The 19387-nt window shown below is 38.0% G+C and overlaps 3 protein-coding genes across 3 annotated transcripts in view; all 3 read left to right on the forward strand.

Annotated features, from left to right (window-relative positions):
* Positions 1–1811: 1811 nt before the first annotated feature.
* On the forward strand, positions 1812–3721 carry LOC114535275 (putative ankyrin repeat protein RF_0381). The gene is made up of 3 exons (XM_028556647.1): positions 1812–2001; positions 2509–3615; positions 3711–3721. Exons 1-3 carry the CDS (start codon positions 1812–1814, stop codon positions 3719–3721), a joined length of 1308 nt encoding a protein of 435 aa, XP_028412448.1.
* Positions 3722–4590: 869 nt separating this feature from the next.
* LOC114535276 (putative ankyrin repeat protein RF_0381) lies at positions 4591–5941 on the forward strand. The gene is made up of 3 exons (XM_028556648.1): positions 4591–5094; positions 5476–5865; positions 5915–5941. Exons 1-3 carry the CDS (start codon positions 4591–4593, stop codon positions 5939–5941), a joined length of 921 nt encoding a protein of 306 aa, XP_028412449.1.
* Positions 5942–9636: 3695 nt separating this feature from the next.
* Positions 9637–19387, forward strand: part of LOC114535277 (serine/threonine-protein phosphatase 6 regulatory ankyrin repeat subunit B-like) — a 46853-nt gene continuing 37102 nt past the window's right edge. The window contains exon 1 of the mRNA XM_028556649.1: positions 9637–9879. Coding sequence (XP_028412450.1) covers positions 9690–9879 — 190 coding nt within the window. The 5' untranslated portion in view covers positions 9637–9689. The remainder of the gene's footprint in view (positions 9880–19387) is intronic.

The following is a 19387-nucleotide window of genomic DNA, read 5'->3' on the forward strand; positions in this document are numbered from 1 at the left end:
AGAACTGAAACGCAACTAATAATCATGCGATTACTTGTGTGATTACATCATATTTGTGCGAGAAATATTGTGTGCAGCAGTGTTAATTAATCGTAGAGACCCAAACTATAACTAGAATAGCCTTAGAATAGTTAATAACAAGGTGGCAAAATCGAGGGTGCGTATTCATACATTCGTCTTGTATCCCCGACTGATTCCCTTTTAAAGACGATTGTTTCAGTTACGGTTTATGAACATGAATATATAAAGAATATACACTCTGATCGTACAGTTGACTCTTTCTGTGGTGATTGGTCTAAACCCCATAGCTGTTGTGTTGCTTAGAATTTTGTAAAGTAGTCTAGGACCTGTAAAAGAGTTTGTATGCATTTCATTTAGTACATATTATCTCAACTTTTTAGGCTAAAATGACGGCATGGCGGTCAACATGGCATATGTGCCAAAATCTCAATCCGGGACGAAAGTCCTGAAAATGACCACACCCAGAAACGGCATAGTCAACATAACTGTAAATCCTTAATTATTAAAGCTACAGCCTTTCTGAATTGTTTATGGTTCAGAATGGTTGCTTTTAGGGGTGGTCACTGCAGGGTGAAATTAGCCTAAGTTTCATATTTTACAAGAAAAAGAATGTTTACCATTCCTGGTCAACTGCTAATTATGCATAAAATTACAGATTCACCTGGCAAAGTCTAATTTTCCCTGTTTTCTAAAAATTTTTGCCATATGATGAAAAAACATTCTATTTTAATATATTCATTATAAATTTCCTAGGAAATAACAATGTTTTGTTTGCGATACGACATATTTCATTTCATTTACCCCCCGCCAGAACACGATTTCAGCCATATTTGCATATTTGATCGCGGTTTTTCGCCGTCCGTCGCAAGCACCATCCAAATACTGTACTTTAGCACGATTCTAGTGGACTAAAGAATTATTCAACAAAATTTTTGATGGGTTTTAAAGTAGTGCCATGTAATATTTTTTCATTTTTGTGTCCCTTTCATCAATTATGTCGCCATTGCAACGTTCACCGCCTTTCTGCACGATAATTCCCACTTCTTGATCCCCAGCATGTATTTGTGAAAAATGTACCCTGCAATGTTGCCCACGAGCAATTGTCGTGGAGTGTGCGCTAGACTTTTAAATTATTTTGAATATTTGCACTTAAATTTCACACACGATAAACGAGGGGTAGTTTTTTATTTCCAAGTGGGGCAAATTCTTTTAAATTTTGGATAGCTGCTATTCTACTATCAGTTATTTATCCATGCTGTGTAAAAAAACAGCTGGGGGTCAAGAAGTGGTATTTATCGTGAAGAAAGGCGACGAGACATGGGAATTGCGACATAATTGATGAAATGTCAAGGGACACAAAATGAGACACAAAAATATTACATGGCACTACTTCAAAACCCATCGAAAATTAGTGAATAATTATTTAGTCCACTAGAACTTTACTTAAACAGTTAAACTGGGAACGACTACTCGGCTACTATCTCGTCTGTTTTTGTCTTCACCGTAGACAATCGTGCCGACGTAAACAAAGAAAAGTGACTGGCAATGGTCTAGATTCGGCTAAAAATTGGCTCCAAAGATAGCTGTTATCCTCCCGAGGCCGATTTGATGAAAATTAGATAGTGCTTCCGCCAGATAGTGATTTTTCCACAGTTTTAAACATTTGGAGCTAACAGTAATTAATAACTTGGTTTTCAGGTTCCCATCGCGCTATTTCAAAGATGTTGGTCAGGCAAGATGATATGACTTTGTTATAAGCACCAAAGAAGATTGTAAAAAATAATATAAGAATGACTGAACTCAAGGAAGATGATAATGTTATGATGTCCCAGGCTGAGGACAGCGACGTAACTTCAAGCTTTACGGAAAACAATAATATCGCTTCGTCCGAAAATAAACAATCCCAATCTGTTAATAAACAGAAAGAAGTTGAAGATGAACTCCAAGAAAAAGACATTCAAAACGAAGAATGTGATGGCGGTGAGAATTAAAACAAATGTCCTATGATAGAAGTAAAATCCTATCTTCTACTAACTCGTACATTTTGATCAGGACATTCAGAGTTGCAGATGGACTGCCTAATTGGGGGGGGGGGTTGCATATTCATACGTTCATGTTTATATATCGTAGAAACTACAGCGTAGCAAAGAAATCAGACAGGTATAAAGGCGGCTTTCGAACCATTCAGTGCAAAATGTCGCGCGACCTATTTTTTGCAATCGCTTTCTTTTGAAATGTGTTAATGCATGGGATTATAGTTCCGCTTGATTGTTTGTATTTAAAAAAAAAAACGATCGCAAAAAGTCCATCGTGCGACATTTTCATCCAGAAAATCCGCATTAAGCTTCTGGCTGCACGGCCCTAACCATCAAGGTCCCACAATAATTGGCCTAGGCAATTGCGTTCGCTATTGACAAAGGCGATACTAAATAAATGAGTAAAATAATAAATTACTTTACTATAAATAATTTATTATTAAATATTTAGTTGACCATGGAGCAAGCATTTATTCCCAGAACGAAGATGGTGAAACAGTTTTGTCGATAGCGATAAGAAATGGTTTATTTGATGTGGTTAAGTATTTTGTTCAATGTGGCCCTGAACATAATTTTCAAGATTATTCTAAAGTTCTTCAGAGTGCAATAAAGTCTCGGTCATTAGAAATTGTGAAATATTTCGTTGAAGATTGTGGGGCTGATATACATTGTAAAGATGATTCGGGAAATACTGCCTTACATCATGCTGTTTATGTTGGTGGAATAGAAATTGTCAAATACTTAGTTAAACAATGCGGTGCAGACATGAATGCCAGGAATCCAGACGGGGGGACAATGCTACAACTTGCTGTTACAGAAGGTACGCTAGAATTGGTGAAATATCTTGTTGAACAGGGCGCTGATGTAAACGGCCAGGGTACTGACGGGTGGACAGTGCTGCACGCTGCTGTTACAAAATCTACTCCAGAAGTTGTAAAATATCTTGTTGAAAATGGCGCTGTTGTAAACGGCAAGGATACTACAGACGGCTGGACAGTATTACACTATGCTGTTGCCTATAGTTCATTAGACATGATGAAACATCTTGTTGAACTGGGGGCAGATGTAAATGGCGAAAAGACCGATGGGTGGACAGTGCTGCATGATGCTGTTACAAACGGTACGCTAGAAAAGGTAAAATATCTTGTTGAAATTGGTGCTAATGTAAATGGTAAGAGCAATGGCGGGTGGACGGTGCTTTACAATGCTATTTCTAAAGGTACGCTAGAAATTGTAAAATATCTAGTAGAAATGGGCGCTGATGTGAATGCCAAGGATACCACTTACGATTGGACAATGCTTCACTCTGCTGTTACTGAAGGTACGCCAGCAATGGTAAAATATCTTGTTGACATGGGCGCTAATGTAAATAGTGAGGATAGTAAGGGATGGACGGTGCTGCGATATGCGATTTTCAAAGGCACACTAGAAATAATAGAATGTCTTGTTGAACATGGTGCTGATGTTAATGACAAAATTGAAATGCGATCAATTCTGCACTGTGCACTGTGTGTTACTCAAGATACTTTAGAAATAGTGAACTGCCCTGTTGAGAAGGGTGCTGATTGCAATTGTAAGAAGACTACCGGGGAAACAGTGTTGCACTCTGCTTTTTCTAAAGGCAGGACAGATATAGTAAAATATCTCGTTCAGAAAGGCGCTGATGTAAATGTTAAGAATACTTACGGGAAGACAGTGCTGCACTCTGCTGTTACTGAAGGTAACTTCGAAATTGTGAAATATCTTGTGGGAAAAGGCGCTGATGTAAATGTAAAACGGAAAAATAGATGGACAGTGTTGCACAGTGCTGTTAGAAAAGGTTCGCTAGAAATGGTGAAATATCTTGTTGAGAAGAACGCCGATGTAAATGCCGAGAGTTTTTGCCGGAGGACAGTGTTGCACATTGCTTTTAGAAAAGGTTCGCTAGAAATGGTGAAATATCTTGTGGGAAATGGCGCTGATGTAAATGCCAAGAATAATCGCGGGGAGACAGTGCTATATTATGCTGTTTCTGAAGGTACGCTAGAAATGGTGAAATATCTTGTTGAAATGGCGCTGATGTAAATGCCAAGAATACTCGAGCTCACGGGAAGACGGTGCTGCACTCTGCTGTTTCTGAGGGTACGCTAGAAATGGTGAAATATCTTGTGGAAAATGGCGCTGATGTATATGCAAAAGAGAATAGCGGACGGACAATGTTGAAAAGAGCTATTTTAAAAGGTTCGCTAGAAATGGTGAAATATCTTATGGGAAATGGCGCTGATGTAAATGCCAAGAATAATCGCGGGGAGACAGTGCTATATTATGCTGTTTCTGAAGGTACGCTAGAAATGGTGAAATATCCTGTTGAGAATGGCGCTGATGTAAATGCCAAGAAAACTCGAGCTCACGGGAAGACGGTGCTGCACTCTGCTGTTTCTGAGGGTACGCTAGAAATGGTGAAATATCTTGTGGAAAATGGCGCTGATGTATATGCAAAAGAGAAAGCGGACGGACAATGTTGAAAAGAGCTATTTTAAAAGGTTCGCTAGAAATGGTGAAATATCTTGTTGATACGAGTTTTGATGTAAATGCCGAGAATACTCACGGGGAGACAGTGCTGCACTGCGCTGTTTCTGAAGGTACGCTAGAAATGGTGAAATATCTTGTGGGAAATGGCGCTGATGTAAATGGAAAAACGAAAAGCGGAATGACAGTGTTGCACGTTGCCGTTGTAAAAGGTTCGTTAGAAATGGTAGAATATCTTGTCGAGAACGGTGCTGATGTAAATGCCAAGAATACTCACGGGGAGACAGCGCTGAACTCTGCTGTTTCTGAAGGTACGCTAGAAATGGTGAAATATCTTGTTGAGAATGGCGCTGCTGTAAATGCCAAGAATACTCGAGCTCACGGGAAGACGGTGCTGCACTCTGCTGTTTCGGAGGGTACACTAGAAATGGTGAAGTATCTTGTGGAAAATGGCGCTGATGTATACGCAAAAGAGAATAGCGAACGGACAATGTTGAAAAGAGCTATTTCAAAAGGTTCGCTAGAAATGGTGAAATATCTTGTTGATACGAGTTTTGATGTAAATGCCAAGAGTACTCACGGGGAGACAGTGCTGCACTGCGCTGTTTCTGAGGGTACGCTAGAAATGGTGAAATATCTTGTGGGAAATGACGCTGATGTAAATGGAAAAATGAAAAGCGGAACGACAGTGTTGCACGTTGCCGTTGTAAAAGGTTCGTTAGAAATGGTAAAATATCTTGTCGAGAACGGTGCTGATGTAAATGCCAAGAATACTCACGGGAAGACAGTGTTGAACTCTGCTGTTTCTGAAGGTACGCTAGAAATGGTGAAATATCTTGTGGGAAATGGCGCTGATGTAAATGGAAAAAATAATAAAGAATGGACAGTCCTGCACAGTGCTGTTACTAAGGACTGGCTACACATGGTAAAATACCTTGTTGAAAATGGTGCTGATGTAAATTGCAAGGATACTAACGGAGGGACAGTCTTGCACCATGCTGTTCGTGTTGGTAATATAGTAACTGTGAAGTATTTAGTTGAACAGGGTGCTGATGTTGGCATTGGCATCCTCCAAATGGCTGTTAGAAACAACTTCGTCGCCTTTGTCAATCTTCTTTATGAGAAGGACATCGCGATGTTGAGAGAGCAAACGATAATTGCTGAAGGGCGAAGAATGAATCTTCTTGAATGGAGCATCCACCTTGGTCATGATGAAATTGCAACTATCTTTAAAAGGTCGGTAAAACATCGTGAGAAAATTCAGAAGTTGAAAACAACGAGCTGTAACGAGTTAAAAGAGGTAATATTGTTAGACTGTATAATAAATTTTGCAAAATATCCTATCCAAGGTTATGGGGGAGTTTACAAACAAATGACATCGCAGCTCGGTGACGAGCATTTAGTTTCGCACATTTTGTAGCCAATCGGTAACATAATAAACTTCTCTACCAAACCGCGACTACGGAACTCGCGCGATATACGGGTTCAGTTGACCAAAACTAAGATTAATCATTCAGATTCGCACCAAACCCAGCGTTTCCACAACTTATTTGCACAAGGCTGTCTTCATGGAAAGATGGTAATAAAAAAGAGAGAAACAAAAAATGTTTGAAAAGAATGCATGATATATCCTATTAAAACTAACCCTCCCTATATATATATATATATATATATATATATATATATATATATATATATATATATATATATATATATATATATATATTTATATATATATATATATATACGTAAGGTGAATTTGTTCTTCTGCACAAGTATGACCAACCGGGCAAGCAGAAAATTCTACTTGACCGCGGTGGGAATCGAACCCGCGACCTTCGCATTTCTAGAACGATGCTCTACCGTCTGAGCTGCAAGGCCAAGTTGGGAACGACTGTGATTTTGCTTAAGTTGTTATTGACAATGCGGAGTTTCGTCCTTTAACATGTCGTTATGCAGTTACATCTGCAAATGTTGATATATTTGTACGTTTTTGCTCTCAATTGAGCCATGTGTTCACTTGTGGATATTTATGTAAGGTGTATTTGTTCTTCTGCACAAGTATGACCAACCGGGCAAGCAGAAAATTCTACTTGACCGCGGTGGGAATCGAACCCGCGACCTTCGCATTCCTTGTAGCTCAGACGGTAGAGCATCGTTCTAGAAATGCGAAGGTCGCGGGTTCGATTCCCACCGCGGTCAAGTAGAATTTTCTGCTTGCCCGGTTGGTCATACTTGTGCAGAAGAACAAATACACCTTACATATATATATATATATATATATATATATATATATATATATATATATATATATATATATATATATATATATATATATATATATATATATATATATATATATATATATATATATATATCATCAGTCGCCTGATGATCGCTTTGCTTTTTTTAGCTTAGCGTGAAACACCGTGTAGCGACGGCTTTAAATTAAAATAAAGAATTAGTAAATATTATTTATGCTCTGCTTTTTTTTTGGTATTGAGCACTCTTCTTGTCTATTACAAACAAACTAAATTTTGAATATAAATATATATATATATATATATATATATATATATATATATATATATATATATATATATATATATATATATATATATATATATATATATATATACATCAGGAGCCAGTCCAAAAGAAAAAACTATTTAGATATATAGCTTCAATTCACCACATCGCAGTGTTCAAAAATTAAACTTTTAATAAACTAAATCAAATCAAATACATCTTGTAATGTATACTACGTTTCGGGGCGCAGCCCCTTCGTCAGAAATGTTTCCTTACTAATCCTAAGCCTTCTTATATAGTTACAACAAATTTGCATACATAAATTAACCTTAAGTTTCCTCCCTCACATTTAATCCCATAGGACAATAAGTCCTTAACTTTTCTATCCAAAAACTTTCCCTTTCATTAGGTTTGTTGATATCAGTAACATCAATTATTTGAACACTTATGTCCCCTAATCCCTTATGTCCTTGTTCAAAAAAATGCGCATATAAACCCTGACCACAAATACCTCTCTGACCCCTACCAAAACGTAACAATGAGCTTTTATGATTATTAAATCTCAACCTAAGTGCCGTAACTGCGTTCCCGACGTACTACTGTAGATGGCATGTCTTACAAGTTATGAAATAAATCACCCCTTCTGAATCACAATCAAAGGCATGATTTATGTGATAAACTTTACCCGTTGAAAAGCTACTAAATTTAGACCCCAAAATAATATAATTACACACTTGACAGCGCTTCTTACCACACTTAGACATGCCTCTATCCGAAGTTTCAATACTACGTAACTTAGACCTGACCAGATGATCTTTAAGGTTCCTCGGTCTACGAAAACTTAACAGTGGTTTTTCAGGTAAAACCTTAAAAAATCCGATGACATCTTAACTATACCCTGCATTTCCTGCAAGGTACCCTTTAAACAATTAAGTGCCGGATGAAAATCCAGTACCAAACAAACCCTATTGTCTTGACCCTTACACTGATCAGACACAATCTGATGATCATAATTCCTAACCCTATTAAATTGTTTCTCAATAAAACCCCGATCATAGCCTCGCTCCATCAAGAAACCTCTTAGATCATCCAGTCTACCCTCCAAAATTTCCTCCGAACTACAAATTCGTTTAAGTCTAAGTCCCTGTCCGTATGGTATCCCCCTTTCGACATACTTTTTTAGGCTAAAATGACGGCATGGCGGTCAACATGGCATATGTGCCAAAATCTCAATCCGGGACGAAAGTCCTGAAAATGACCACACCCAGAAACGGCATAGTCAACATAACTGTAAATCCTTAATTATTAAAGCTACAGCCTTTCTGAATTGTTTATATGGTTCAGAATGGTTGCTTTTAGGGGTGGTCACTGCAGGGTGAAATTAGCCTAAGTTTCATATTTTACAAGAAAAAGAATGTTTACCATTCCTGGTCAACTGCTAATTATGCATAAAATTACAGATTCACCTGGCAAAGTCTAATTTTCCCTGTTTTCTAAAAATTTTTGCCATATGATGAAAAAACATTCTTATTTTAATATATTCATTATAAATTTCCTAGGAAATAACAATGTTTTGTTTGCGATACGACATATTTCATTTCATTTACCCCCCGCCAGAACACGATTTCAGCCATATTTTGCATATTTGATCGCGGTTTTTCGCCGTCCGTCGCAAGCACCATCCAAATACTGTACTTTAGCACGATTCTAGTGGACTAAAGAATTATTCAACAAAATTTTTGATGGGTTTTAAAGTAGTGCCATGTAATATTTTTTCATTTTTGTGTCCCTTTCATCAATTATGTCGCCATTGCAACGTTCACCGCCTTTCTGCACGATAATTCCCACTTCTTGATCCCCAGCATGTATTTGTGAAAAATGTACCCTGCAATGTTGCCCACGAGCAATTGTCGTGGAGTGTGCGCTAGACTTTTAAATTATTTTGAATATTTTGCACTTAAATTTCACACACGATAAACGAGGGGTAGTTTTTTATTTCCAAGTGGGGCAAATTCTTTTAAATTTTGGATAGCTGCTATTCTACTATCAGTTATTTATCCATGCTGTGTAAAAAAACAGCTGGGGTCAAGAAGTGGTATTTATCGTGAAGAAAGGCGACGAGACATGGGAATGGCGACATAATTGATGAAATGTCAAGGGACACAAAAATGAGACACAAAAATTACATGGCACTACTTCAAAACCCATCGAAAATTAGTGAATAATTATTTAGTCCACTAGAACTTTACTTAAACAGTTAAACTGGAACGACTACTCGGCTACTATCTCGTCTGTTTTTGTCTTCACCGTAGACAATCGTGCCGACGTAAACAAAGAAAAGTGACTGGCAATGGTCTAGATTCGGCTAAAAATTGGCTCCAAAGATAGCTGTTATCCTCCCGAGGCCGATTTGATGAAAATTAGATAGTGCTTCCGCCAGATAGTGATTTTTCCACAGTTTTAAACATTTGGAGCTAACAGTAATTAATAACTTGGTTTTCAGGTTCCCATCGCGCTATTTCAAAGATGTTGGTCAGGCAAGATGATATGACTTTGTTATAAGCACCAAAGAAGATTGTAAAAAATAATATAAGAATGACTGAACTCAAGGAAGATGATAATGTTATGATGTCCCAGGCTGAGGACAGCGACGTAACTTCAAGCTTTACGGAAAACAATAATATCGCTTCGTCCGAAAATAAACAATCCCAATCTGTTAATAAACAGAAAGAAGTTGAAGATGAACTCCAAGAAAAAGACATTCAAAACGAAGAATGTGATGGCGGTGAGAATTAAAACAAATGTCCTATGATAGAAGTAAAAATCCTATCTTCTACTAACTCGTACATTTTGATCAGGACATTCAGAGTTGCAGATGGACTGCCTAATTGGGCGGGGGGGGTTGCATATTCATACGTTCATGTTTATATATCGTAGAAACTACAGCGTAGCAAAGAAATCAGACAGGTATAAAGGCGGCTTTCGAACCATTCAGTGCAAAATGTCGCGCGACCTATTTTTTGCAATCGCTTTCTTTTGAAATGTGTTAATGCATGGGATTATAGTTCCGCTTGATTGTTTGTATTTAAAAAAAAAACGATCGCAAAAAGTCCATCGTGCGACATTTTCATCCAGAAAATCCGCATTAAGCTTCTGGCTGCACGGCCCTAACCATCAAGGTCCCACAATAATTGGCCTAGGCAATTGCGTTCGCTATTGACAAAGGCGATACTAAATAAATGAGTAAAATAATAAATTACTTTACTATAAATAATTTATTATTAAATATTTAGTTGACCATGGAGCAAGCATTTATTCCCAGAACGAAGATGGTGAAACAGTTTTGTCGATAGCGATAAGAAATGGTTTATTTGATGTGGTTAAGTATTTTGTTCAATGTGGCCCTGAACATAATTTTCAAGATTATTCTAAAGTTCTTCAGAGTGCAATAAAGTCTCGGTCATTAGAAATTGTGAAATATTTCGTTGAAGATTGTGGGGCTGATATACATTGTAAAGATGATTCGGGAAATACTGCCTTACATCATGCTGTTTATGTTGGTGGAATAGAAATTGTCAAATACTTAGTTAAACAATGCGGTGCAGACATGAATGCCAGGAATCCAGACGGGGGGACAATGCTACAACTTGCTGTTACAGAAGGTACGCTAGAATTGGTGAAATATCTTGTTGAACAGGGCGCTGATGTAAACGGCCAGGGTACTGACGGGTGGACAGTGCTGCACGCTGCTGTTACAAAATCTACTCCAGAAGTTGTAAAATATCTTGTTGAAAATGGCGCTGTTGTAAACGGCAAGGATACTACAGACGGCTGGACAGTATTACACTATGCTGTTGCCTATAGTTCATTAGACATGATGAAACATCTTGTTGAACTGGGGGCAGATGTAAATGGCGAAAAGACCGATGGGTGGACAGTGCTGCATGATGCTGTTACAAACGGTACGCTAGAAAAGGTAAAATATCTTGTTGAAATTGGTGCTAATGTAAATGGTAAGAGCAATGGCGGGTGGACGGTGCTTTACAATGCTATTTCTAAAGGTACGCTAGAAATTGTAAAATATCTAGTAGAAATGGGCGCTGATGTGAATGCCAAGGATACCACTTACGATTGGACAATGCTTCACTCTGCTGTTACTGAAGGTACGCCAGCAATGGTAAAATATCTTGTTGACATGGGCGCTAATGTAAATAGTGAGGATAGTAAGGGATGGACGGTGCTGCGATATGCGATTTTCAAAGGCACACTAGAAATAATAGAATGTCTTGTTGAACATGGTGCTGATGTTAATGACAAAATTGAAATGCGATCAATTCTGCACTGTGCACTGTGTGTTACTCAAGATACTTTAGAAATAGTGAACTGCCCTGTTGAGAAGGGTGCTGATTGCAATTGTAAGAAGACTACCGGGGAAACAGTGTTGCACTCTGCTTTTTCTAAAGGCAGGACAGATATAGTAAAATATCTCGTTCAGAAAGGCGCTGATGTAAATGTTAAGAATACTTACGGGAAGACAGTGCTGCACTCTGCTGTTACTGAAGGTAACTTCGAAATTGTGAAATATCTTGTGGGAAAAGGCGCTGATGTAAATGTAAAACAGAAAAATAGATGGACAGTGTTGCACAGTGCTGTTAGAAAAGGTTCGCTAGAAATGGTGAAATATCTTGTTGAGAAGAACGCCGATGTAAATGCCGAGAGTTTTTGCCGGAGGACAGTGTTGCACATTGCTTTTAGAAAAGGTTCGCTAGAAATGGTGAAATATCTTGTGGGAAATGGCGCTGATGTAAATGCCAAGAATAATCGCGGGGAGACAGTGCTATATTATGCTGTTTCTGAAGGTACGCTAGAAATGGTGAAATATCTTGTTGAGAATGGCGCTGATGTAAATGCCAAGAATACTCGAGCTCACGGGAAGACGGTGCTGCACTCTGCTGTTTCTGAGGGTACGCTAGAAATGGTGAAATATCTTGTGGAAAATGGCGCTGATGTATATGCAAAAGAGAATAGCGGACGGACAATGTTGAAAAGAGCTATTTTAAAAGGTTCGCTAGAAATGGTGAAATATCTTATGGGAAATGCGCGCTGATGTAAATGCCAAGAATAATCGCGGGGAGACAGTGCTATATTATGCTGTTTCTGAAGGTACGCTAGAAATGGTGAAATATCTTGTTGAGAATGGCGCTGATGTAAATGCCAAGAAAACTCGAGCTCACGGGAAGACGGTGCTGCACTCTGCTGTTTCTGAGGGTACGCTAGAAATGGTGAAATATCTTGTGGAAAATGGCGCTGATGTATATGCAAAAGAGAAAAGCGGACGGACAATGTTGAAAAGAGCTTTTAAAAGGTTCGCTAGAAATGGTGAAATATCTTGTTGATACGAGTTTTGATGTAAATGCCGAGAATACTCACGGGGAGACAGTGCTGCACTGCGCTGTTTCTGAAGGTACGCTAGAAATGGTGAAATATCTTGTGGGAAATGGCGCTGATGTAAATGGAAAAACGAAAAGCGGAATGACAGTGTTGCACGTTGCCGTTGTAAAAGGTTCGTTAGAAATGGTAGAATATCTTGTCGAGAACGGTGCTGATGTAAATGCCAAGAATACTCACGGGGAGACAGCGCTGAACTCTGCTGTTTCTGAAGGTACGCTAGAAATGGTGAAATATCTTGTTGAGAATGGCGCTGCTGTAAATGCCAAGAATACTCGAGCTCACGGGAAGACGGTGCTGCACTCTGCTGTTTCGGAGGGTACACTAGAAATGGTGAAGTATCTTGTGGAAAATGGCGCTGATGTATACGCAAAAGAGAATAGCGAACGGACAATGTTGAAAAGAGCTATTTCAAAAGGTTCGCTAGAAATGGTGAAATATCTTGTTGATACGAGTTTTGATGTAAATGCCAAGAGTACTCACGGGGAGACAGTGCTGCACTGCGCTGTTTCTGAGGGTACGCTAGAAATGGTGAAATATCTTGTGGGAAATGACGCTGATGTAAATGGAAAAATGAAAAGCGGAACGACAGTGTTGCACGTTGCCGTTGTAAAAGGTTCGTTAGAAATGGTAAAATATCTTGTCGAGAACGGTGCTGATGTAAATGCCAAGAATACTCACGGGAAGACAGTGTTGAACTCTGCTGTTTCTGAAGGTACGCTAGAAATGGTGAAATATCTTGTGGGAAATGGCGCTGATGTAAATGGAAAAATAATAAAGAATGGACAGTCCTGCACAGTGCTGTTACTAAGGACTGGCTACACATGGTAAAATACCTTGTTGAAAATGGTGCTGATGTAAATTGCAAGGATACTAACGGAGGGACAGTCTTGCACCATGCTGTTCGTGTTGGTAATATAGTAACTGTGAAGTATTTAGTTGAACAGGGTGCTGATGTTGGCATTGGCATCCTCCAAATGGCTGTTAGAAACAACTTCGTCGCCTTTGTCAATCTTCTTTATGAGAAGGACATCGCGATGTTGAGAGAGCAAACGATAATTGCTGAAGGGCGAAGAATGAATCTTCTTGAATGGAGCATCCACCTTGGTCATGATGAAATTGCAACTATCTTTAAAAGGTCGGTAAAACATCGTGAGAAAATTCAGAAGTTGAAAACAACGAGCTGTAACGAGTTAAAAGAGGTAATATTGTTAGACTGTATAATAAATTTTGCAAAATATCCTATCCAAGGTTATGGGGGAGTTTACAAACAAATGACATCGCAGCTCGGTGACGAGCATTTAGTTTCGCACATTTTGTAGCCAATCGGTAACATAATAAACTTCTCTACCAAACCGCGACTACGGAACTCGCGCGATATACGGGTTCAGTTGACCAAAACTAAGATTAATCATTCAGATTCGCACCAAACCCAGCGTTTCCACAACTTATTTGCACAAGGCTGTCTTCATGGAAAGATGGTAATAAAAAAGAGAGAAACAAAAAATGTTTGAAAAGAATGCATGATATATCCTATTAAAACTAACCCTCCCTATATATATATATTATATATATATATATATATATATATATATATATATTATATATATTTTATATATATATATATATATATACGTAAGGTGAATTTGTTCTTCTGCACAAGTATGACCAACCGGGCAAGCAGAAAATTCTACTTGACCGCGGTGGGAATCGAACCCGCGACCTTCGCATTTCTAGAACGATGCTCTACCGTCTGAGCTGCAAGGCCAAGTTGGGAACGACTGTGATTTTGCTTAAGTTGTTATTGACAATGCGGAGTTTCGTCCTTTAACATGTCGTTATGCAGTTACATCTGCAAATGTTGATATATTTGTACGTTTTTGCTCTCAATTGAGCCATGTGTTCACTTGTGGTTATTTATGTAAGGTGTATTTGTTCTTCTGCACAAGTATGACCAACCGGGCAAGCAGAAAATTCTACTTGACCGCGGTGGGAATCGAACCCGCGACCTTCGCATTCCTTGTAGCTCAGACGGTAGAGCATCGTTCTAGAAATGCGAAGGTCGCGGGTTCGATTCCCACCGCGGTCAAGTAGAATTTTCTGCTTGCCCGGTTGGTCATACTTGTGCAGAAGAACAAATACACCTTACATATATATATATATATATATTATATATATTATATATATATATATATATATATATATATATTATATATATATATATATATAATATATATATATCATCAGTCGCCTGATGATCGCTTTGCTTTTTTTTAGCTTAGCGTGAAACACCGTGTAGCGACGGCTTTAAATTAAAATAAAGAATTAGTTAATATTATTTATGCTCTGCTTTTTTTTGGTATTGAGCACTCTTCTTGTCTATTACAAACAAACTAAGTTTTGAATATAAATATATATATATATATATATATATATATATATATATATATATATATATATATATATATATATATATATATATATATATATATATATATATATATATATACATCAGGAGCCAGTCCAAAAGAAAAAACTATTTAGATATATAGCTTCAATTCACCACATCGCAGTGTTCAAAAATTAAACTTTTAATAAACTAAATCAAATCAAATACATCTTGTAATGTATACTACGTTTCGGGGCGCAGCCCCTTCGTCAGAAATGTTTCCTTACTAATCCTAAGCCTTCTTATATAGTTACAACAAATTTGCATACATAAATTAACCTTAAGTTTCCTCCCTCACATTTAATCCCATAGGACAATAAGTCCTTAACTTTTCTATCCAAAAACTTTCCCTTTCATTAGGTTTGTTGATATCAGTAACATCAATTATTTGAACACTTATGTCCCCTAATCCCTTATGTCCTTGTTCAAAAAAATGCGCATATAAACCCTGACCACAAATACCTCTCTGACCCCTACCAAAACGTAACAATGAGCTTTTATGATTATTAAATCTCAACCTAAGTGCCGTAACTGCGTTCCCGACGTACTACTGTAGATGGCATGTCTTACAAGTTATGAAATAAATCACCCCTTCTGAATCACAATCAAAGGCATGATTTATGTGATAAACTTTACCCGTTGAAAAGCTACTAAATTTAGACCCCAAGATAATATAATTACACACTTGACAGCGCTTCTTACCACACTTAGACATGCCTCTATCCGAAGTTTCAATACTACGTAACTTAGACCTGACCAGATGATCTTTAAGGTTCCTCGGTCTACGAAAACTTAACAGTGGTTTTTCAGGTAAAACCTTAAAAAATCCGATGACATCTTAACTATACCCTGCATTTCCTGCAAGGTACCCTTTAAACAATTAAGTGCCGGATGAAAATCCAGTACCAAACAAACCCTATTGTCTTGACCCTTACACTGATCAGACACAATCTGATGATCATAATTCCTAACCCTATTAAATTGTTTCTCAATAAAACCCCGATCATAGCCTCGCTCCATCAAGAAACCTCTTAGATCATCCAGTCTACCCTCCAAAATTTCCTCCGAACTACAAATTCGTTTAAGTCTAAGTCCCTGTCCGTATGGTATCCCCCTTTCGACATGCGACGGATGACACGAACCATAATTCAAATACTGATGTGCATCAGTAGGCTTGCTAAACACATCAGTATCGAAACCATCATGTTCAACCTTTAGTTGCGGAGTTTGTTCCTTCGGTTATTAAGGATACTTCGGAATTTTTGCAAAAATTACAAAATTTGGGGCATATACCGTCTACCGCTATTTTGTGTACTATAGATGTTGTGGGATTATATCCACATATCCCACATGATGAGGGTCTAGATTCGTTGAGACGAGCAATGCAGAATACTAATGAAGAGTTGCCCGTACATAGATTAATAGCTTTACCCAAAATAATATTGGAGAATAATTATTTTGAGTTTGACGAGAAAGTATATTTCGTCAGAAATTGGGTACAGCCATTGGTACGAAGTTTGCTCCGGGGTTGGCCAATATTTTTATGGGATATCTTGAGGAAAAGTTTATCAGCTCTTGTGAATTATGGCGAATGGTGGCGATTTTTGGATGATGTTTTTATGATTTGGCTTCATTCGGAAGAGGATTTAAATATATTCTTACACCGTTTGAATACATTTCATAACAGCATCAAATTTACCTGCGAAGTAGGTTTTAGAAAGATTTCCTTTTTGGATGTGGCGGTGACTCTTACCGATGATGGTTTCGATGCTGATGTGTTTAGCAAGCCTACTGATGCACATCAGTATTTGAATTATGGTTCGTGTCATCCGTCGCATGTCAAGAGGGGGATGCCATATGGACAGAGACTTAGACTTAAACGAATTTGTAGTTCGGAGGAAATTTTGGAGGGTAGACTGGATGATCTAAGAGGTTTCTTGATGGAGCGAGGCTATGATCGGGGTTTTATTGAGAAACAATTTAATAGGGTTAGGAATTATGATCATCAGATTGTGTCTGATCAGTGTAAGGGTCAAGACAATAGGGTTTGTTTAGTACTGGATTTTCATCCGGCACTTAATTGTTTAAAGGGTACCTTGCAGGAAATGCAGGGTATAGTTAAGATGTCATCGGATTTTTTAAGGTTTTACCTGAAAAACCACTGTTAAGTTTTCGTAGACCGAGGAACCTTAAAGATCATCTGGTCAGGTCTAAGTTACGTAGTATTGAAACTTCGGATAGAGGCATGTCTAAGTGTGGTAAGAAGCGCTGTCAAGTGTGTAATTATATTATCTTGGGGTCTAAATTTAGTAGCTTTTCAACGGGTAAAGTTTATCACATAAATCATGCCTTTGATTGTGATTCAGAAGGGGTGATTTATTTCATAACTTGTAAGACATGCCATCTACAGTAGTACGCTTTTGTTAACGGGTGTATATATATATATATATATATATATATATATATATATAAGTATAATCTTGTTGTTCGAAAAGACAAAAGAGTGCTCAATACTATAAGATGTTATAGTAGAGCGAATTAAGTAGATGAAATTAAGTCTTAAAATGAATTTATTTAGCTATCGCTACTCTGAGTTTCACGATTATCTCGATCTTCAGGCGATTAAATTCAGTTCGTTGGATTGCGTGATTAACGGTCGGCTCACGCGCACTGTTAATGTTTGCGCGTGCGTTTGAAATTTCCAGCATAAAATTTATCGCGATGGCGGCATTTAGCATATAGTTCTGATTTTTTGTTTAAAAGTATATGCTCATCAGCTTTCATAAGGCAAAGTTTTTCTTCAATGCAGAGATTACAACGCTTTCCACCAGGTTTGTGAGGATAAGCATGACGCAGAATTGACCACTTCAACTCGAACTCCGTATTGTCTCTTTTCAATCCCCAGATATACTTTGAGAGCTCCGTCTCCTTTTCATACTTCTCGTTGTTAATCGACTTCTTGTGGTTACGGAATCTTTCTTTGAACGAATTTGCAGTCATTCCAATATATTCCTTAATTTGCCCGTCGACTGATGCCACCCTTGCCTTATACACAATGCTTTTAGTTAAGCAGTTCTTATTCAAAGGGCATTCTTTCGGATTTCTACAGTTGCAATTATCTTGAGTTGGAGCGACTATGGGTTTGGATAAAACTTGCTTGTTATGGCGAGATATTACACTTTTAACGTTGGGCATGCAGCTATAGCTAACTTTTACTGTATTTCGGTTGAATAATTTGTGCAAAGGAGTTGTAGAGGGGAAGTGTTTATCGATAAGTTGTAGGAATATCCGAGCGATGTTTGTTTTCACTGATTTGCTAAATGGGGGGTTAAACCAGATGACGTTTCTTTGACGCTTACGTTTCGTGGATGGTGGAGAGGGCGGACAGCTGGACGAATATTGGAGGGGAACGTTGTAATTGCTCAACCCAAGTGCGTTTTCGTAGAAAGGTTTGCATTCATCAAAGGATTGCTTGTCGGAAGAAAGTGCTGACATACGTTTGTTGATGGATTTGGGAATTTGCTTTATGATTGATGGTGGATGGTTTGATCGGCTGTTGAGATACAATGGTTCGTTGTTTGGTTTCCTGTAGGTTTCCTTATTTACTCCGCACCTGGATTCCAGTTGTGCACTCTACAAGTTCGTGTATAAAGCAATCATCTTAAAATGCACAGAGTTCAGTTCAACTATTCTATGAAAACCATTGGTATCCCAACAAAAGATCAGTATCGAAGATGCCTAATTGAAAAAACCGAAAGTGTCGTACACCGAATGAGATGGAAAGCATACTTTTATCTTTATGGAAACAGCACGGATAATGAAGGAAAGTTTGGATTACCATCTAATAAATGCGGACCGCAAGTAAAAGAAATGAAGGAATTTGAGGACGATCTTATTGGGTTAGTGTCGAACATCAGGTTCCGGAATGTGAATGAACCATTTCTCAATCGAGTTAATGATGATATTAAGAAAGTTAATTCGTCCAACAACGTATTTTTATTCGCTGACAAGACAACAAACGTTTATGAAACAGACCCAGAAACCTATAAGAAACTGTTGACCGAAAATGTTACGAAATCGTACAAAATCGATTGTTCTAACGAAGCAGACAGTATTAATGAAGAACTTAGAGATATTACTAATGATCTGTCCATCGGAAACCGCATCGATACCATGGCTGAACACGACGCCTTTATCACAATTAAAGATCACAAACCAAACTTTCCATCCAGCATGAAATGCCGACTTATAAATCCATCTAAAAGTGAACTAGGAAAAATTAGCAAAATCATCCTAGACAACATCAACTCAAAAATTAGAGGTGCGACAAAAGTCAACCAATGGAAAAATTCTAAATCTGTCATCAACTGGTTCCAGAATATCGAAGATAAGTCCA

This window comes from Dendronephthya gigantea, unplaced genomic scaffold (genome assembly GCF_004324835.1).
Source record: "Dendronephthya gigantea isolate DGI-Jeju-01 unplaced genomic scaffold, DenGig_1.0 000115F, whole genome shotgun sequence".
Taxonomy (NCBI): Eukaryota; Metazoa; Cnidaria; class Anthozoa; order Malacalcyonacea; family Nephtheidae; genus Dendronephthya; species Dendronephthya gigantea.

Bases quoted from the DNA above. Each gene is read 5' to 3' on its own strand.
- LOC114535275 (XM_028556647.1), top strand. From the start codon at position 1,812: ATGACTGAACTCAAGGAAGATGATAATGTTATGATGTCCCAGGCTGAG. The intron at 2,002-2,508 runs GTGAGAATTAAA...TTAAATATTTAG, and splicing joins AAACGAAGAATGTGATGGCG to TTGACCATGGAGCAAGCATT.
- LOC114535276 (XM_028556648.1), top strand. From the start codon at position 4,591: ATGGTGAAATATCTTGTTGATACGAGTTTTGATGTAAATGCCGAGAAT. The intron at 5,095-5,475 runs GTGAAATATCTT...GCTGTTACTAAG, and splicing joins CAAAAGGTTCGCTAGAAATG to GACTGGCTACACATGGTAAA. The intron at 5,866-5,914 runs GTAATATTGTTA...ATCCTATCCAAG, and splicing joins GCTGTAACGAGTTAAAAGAG to GTTATGGGGGAGTTTACAAA.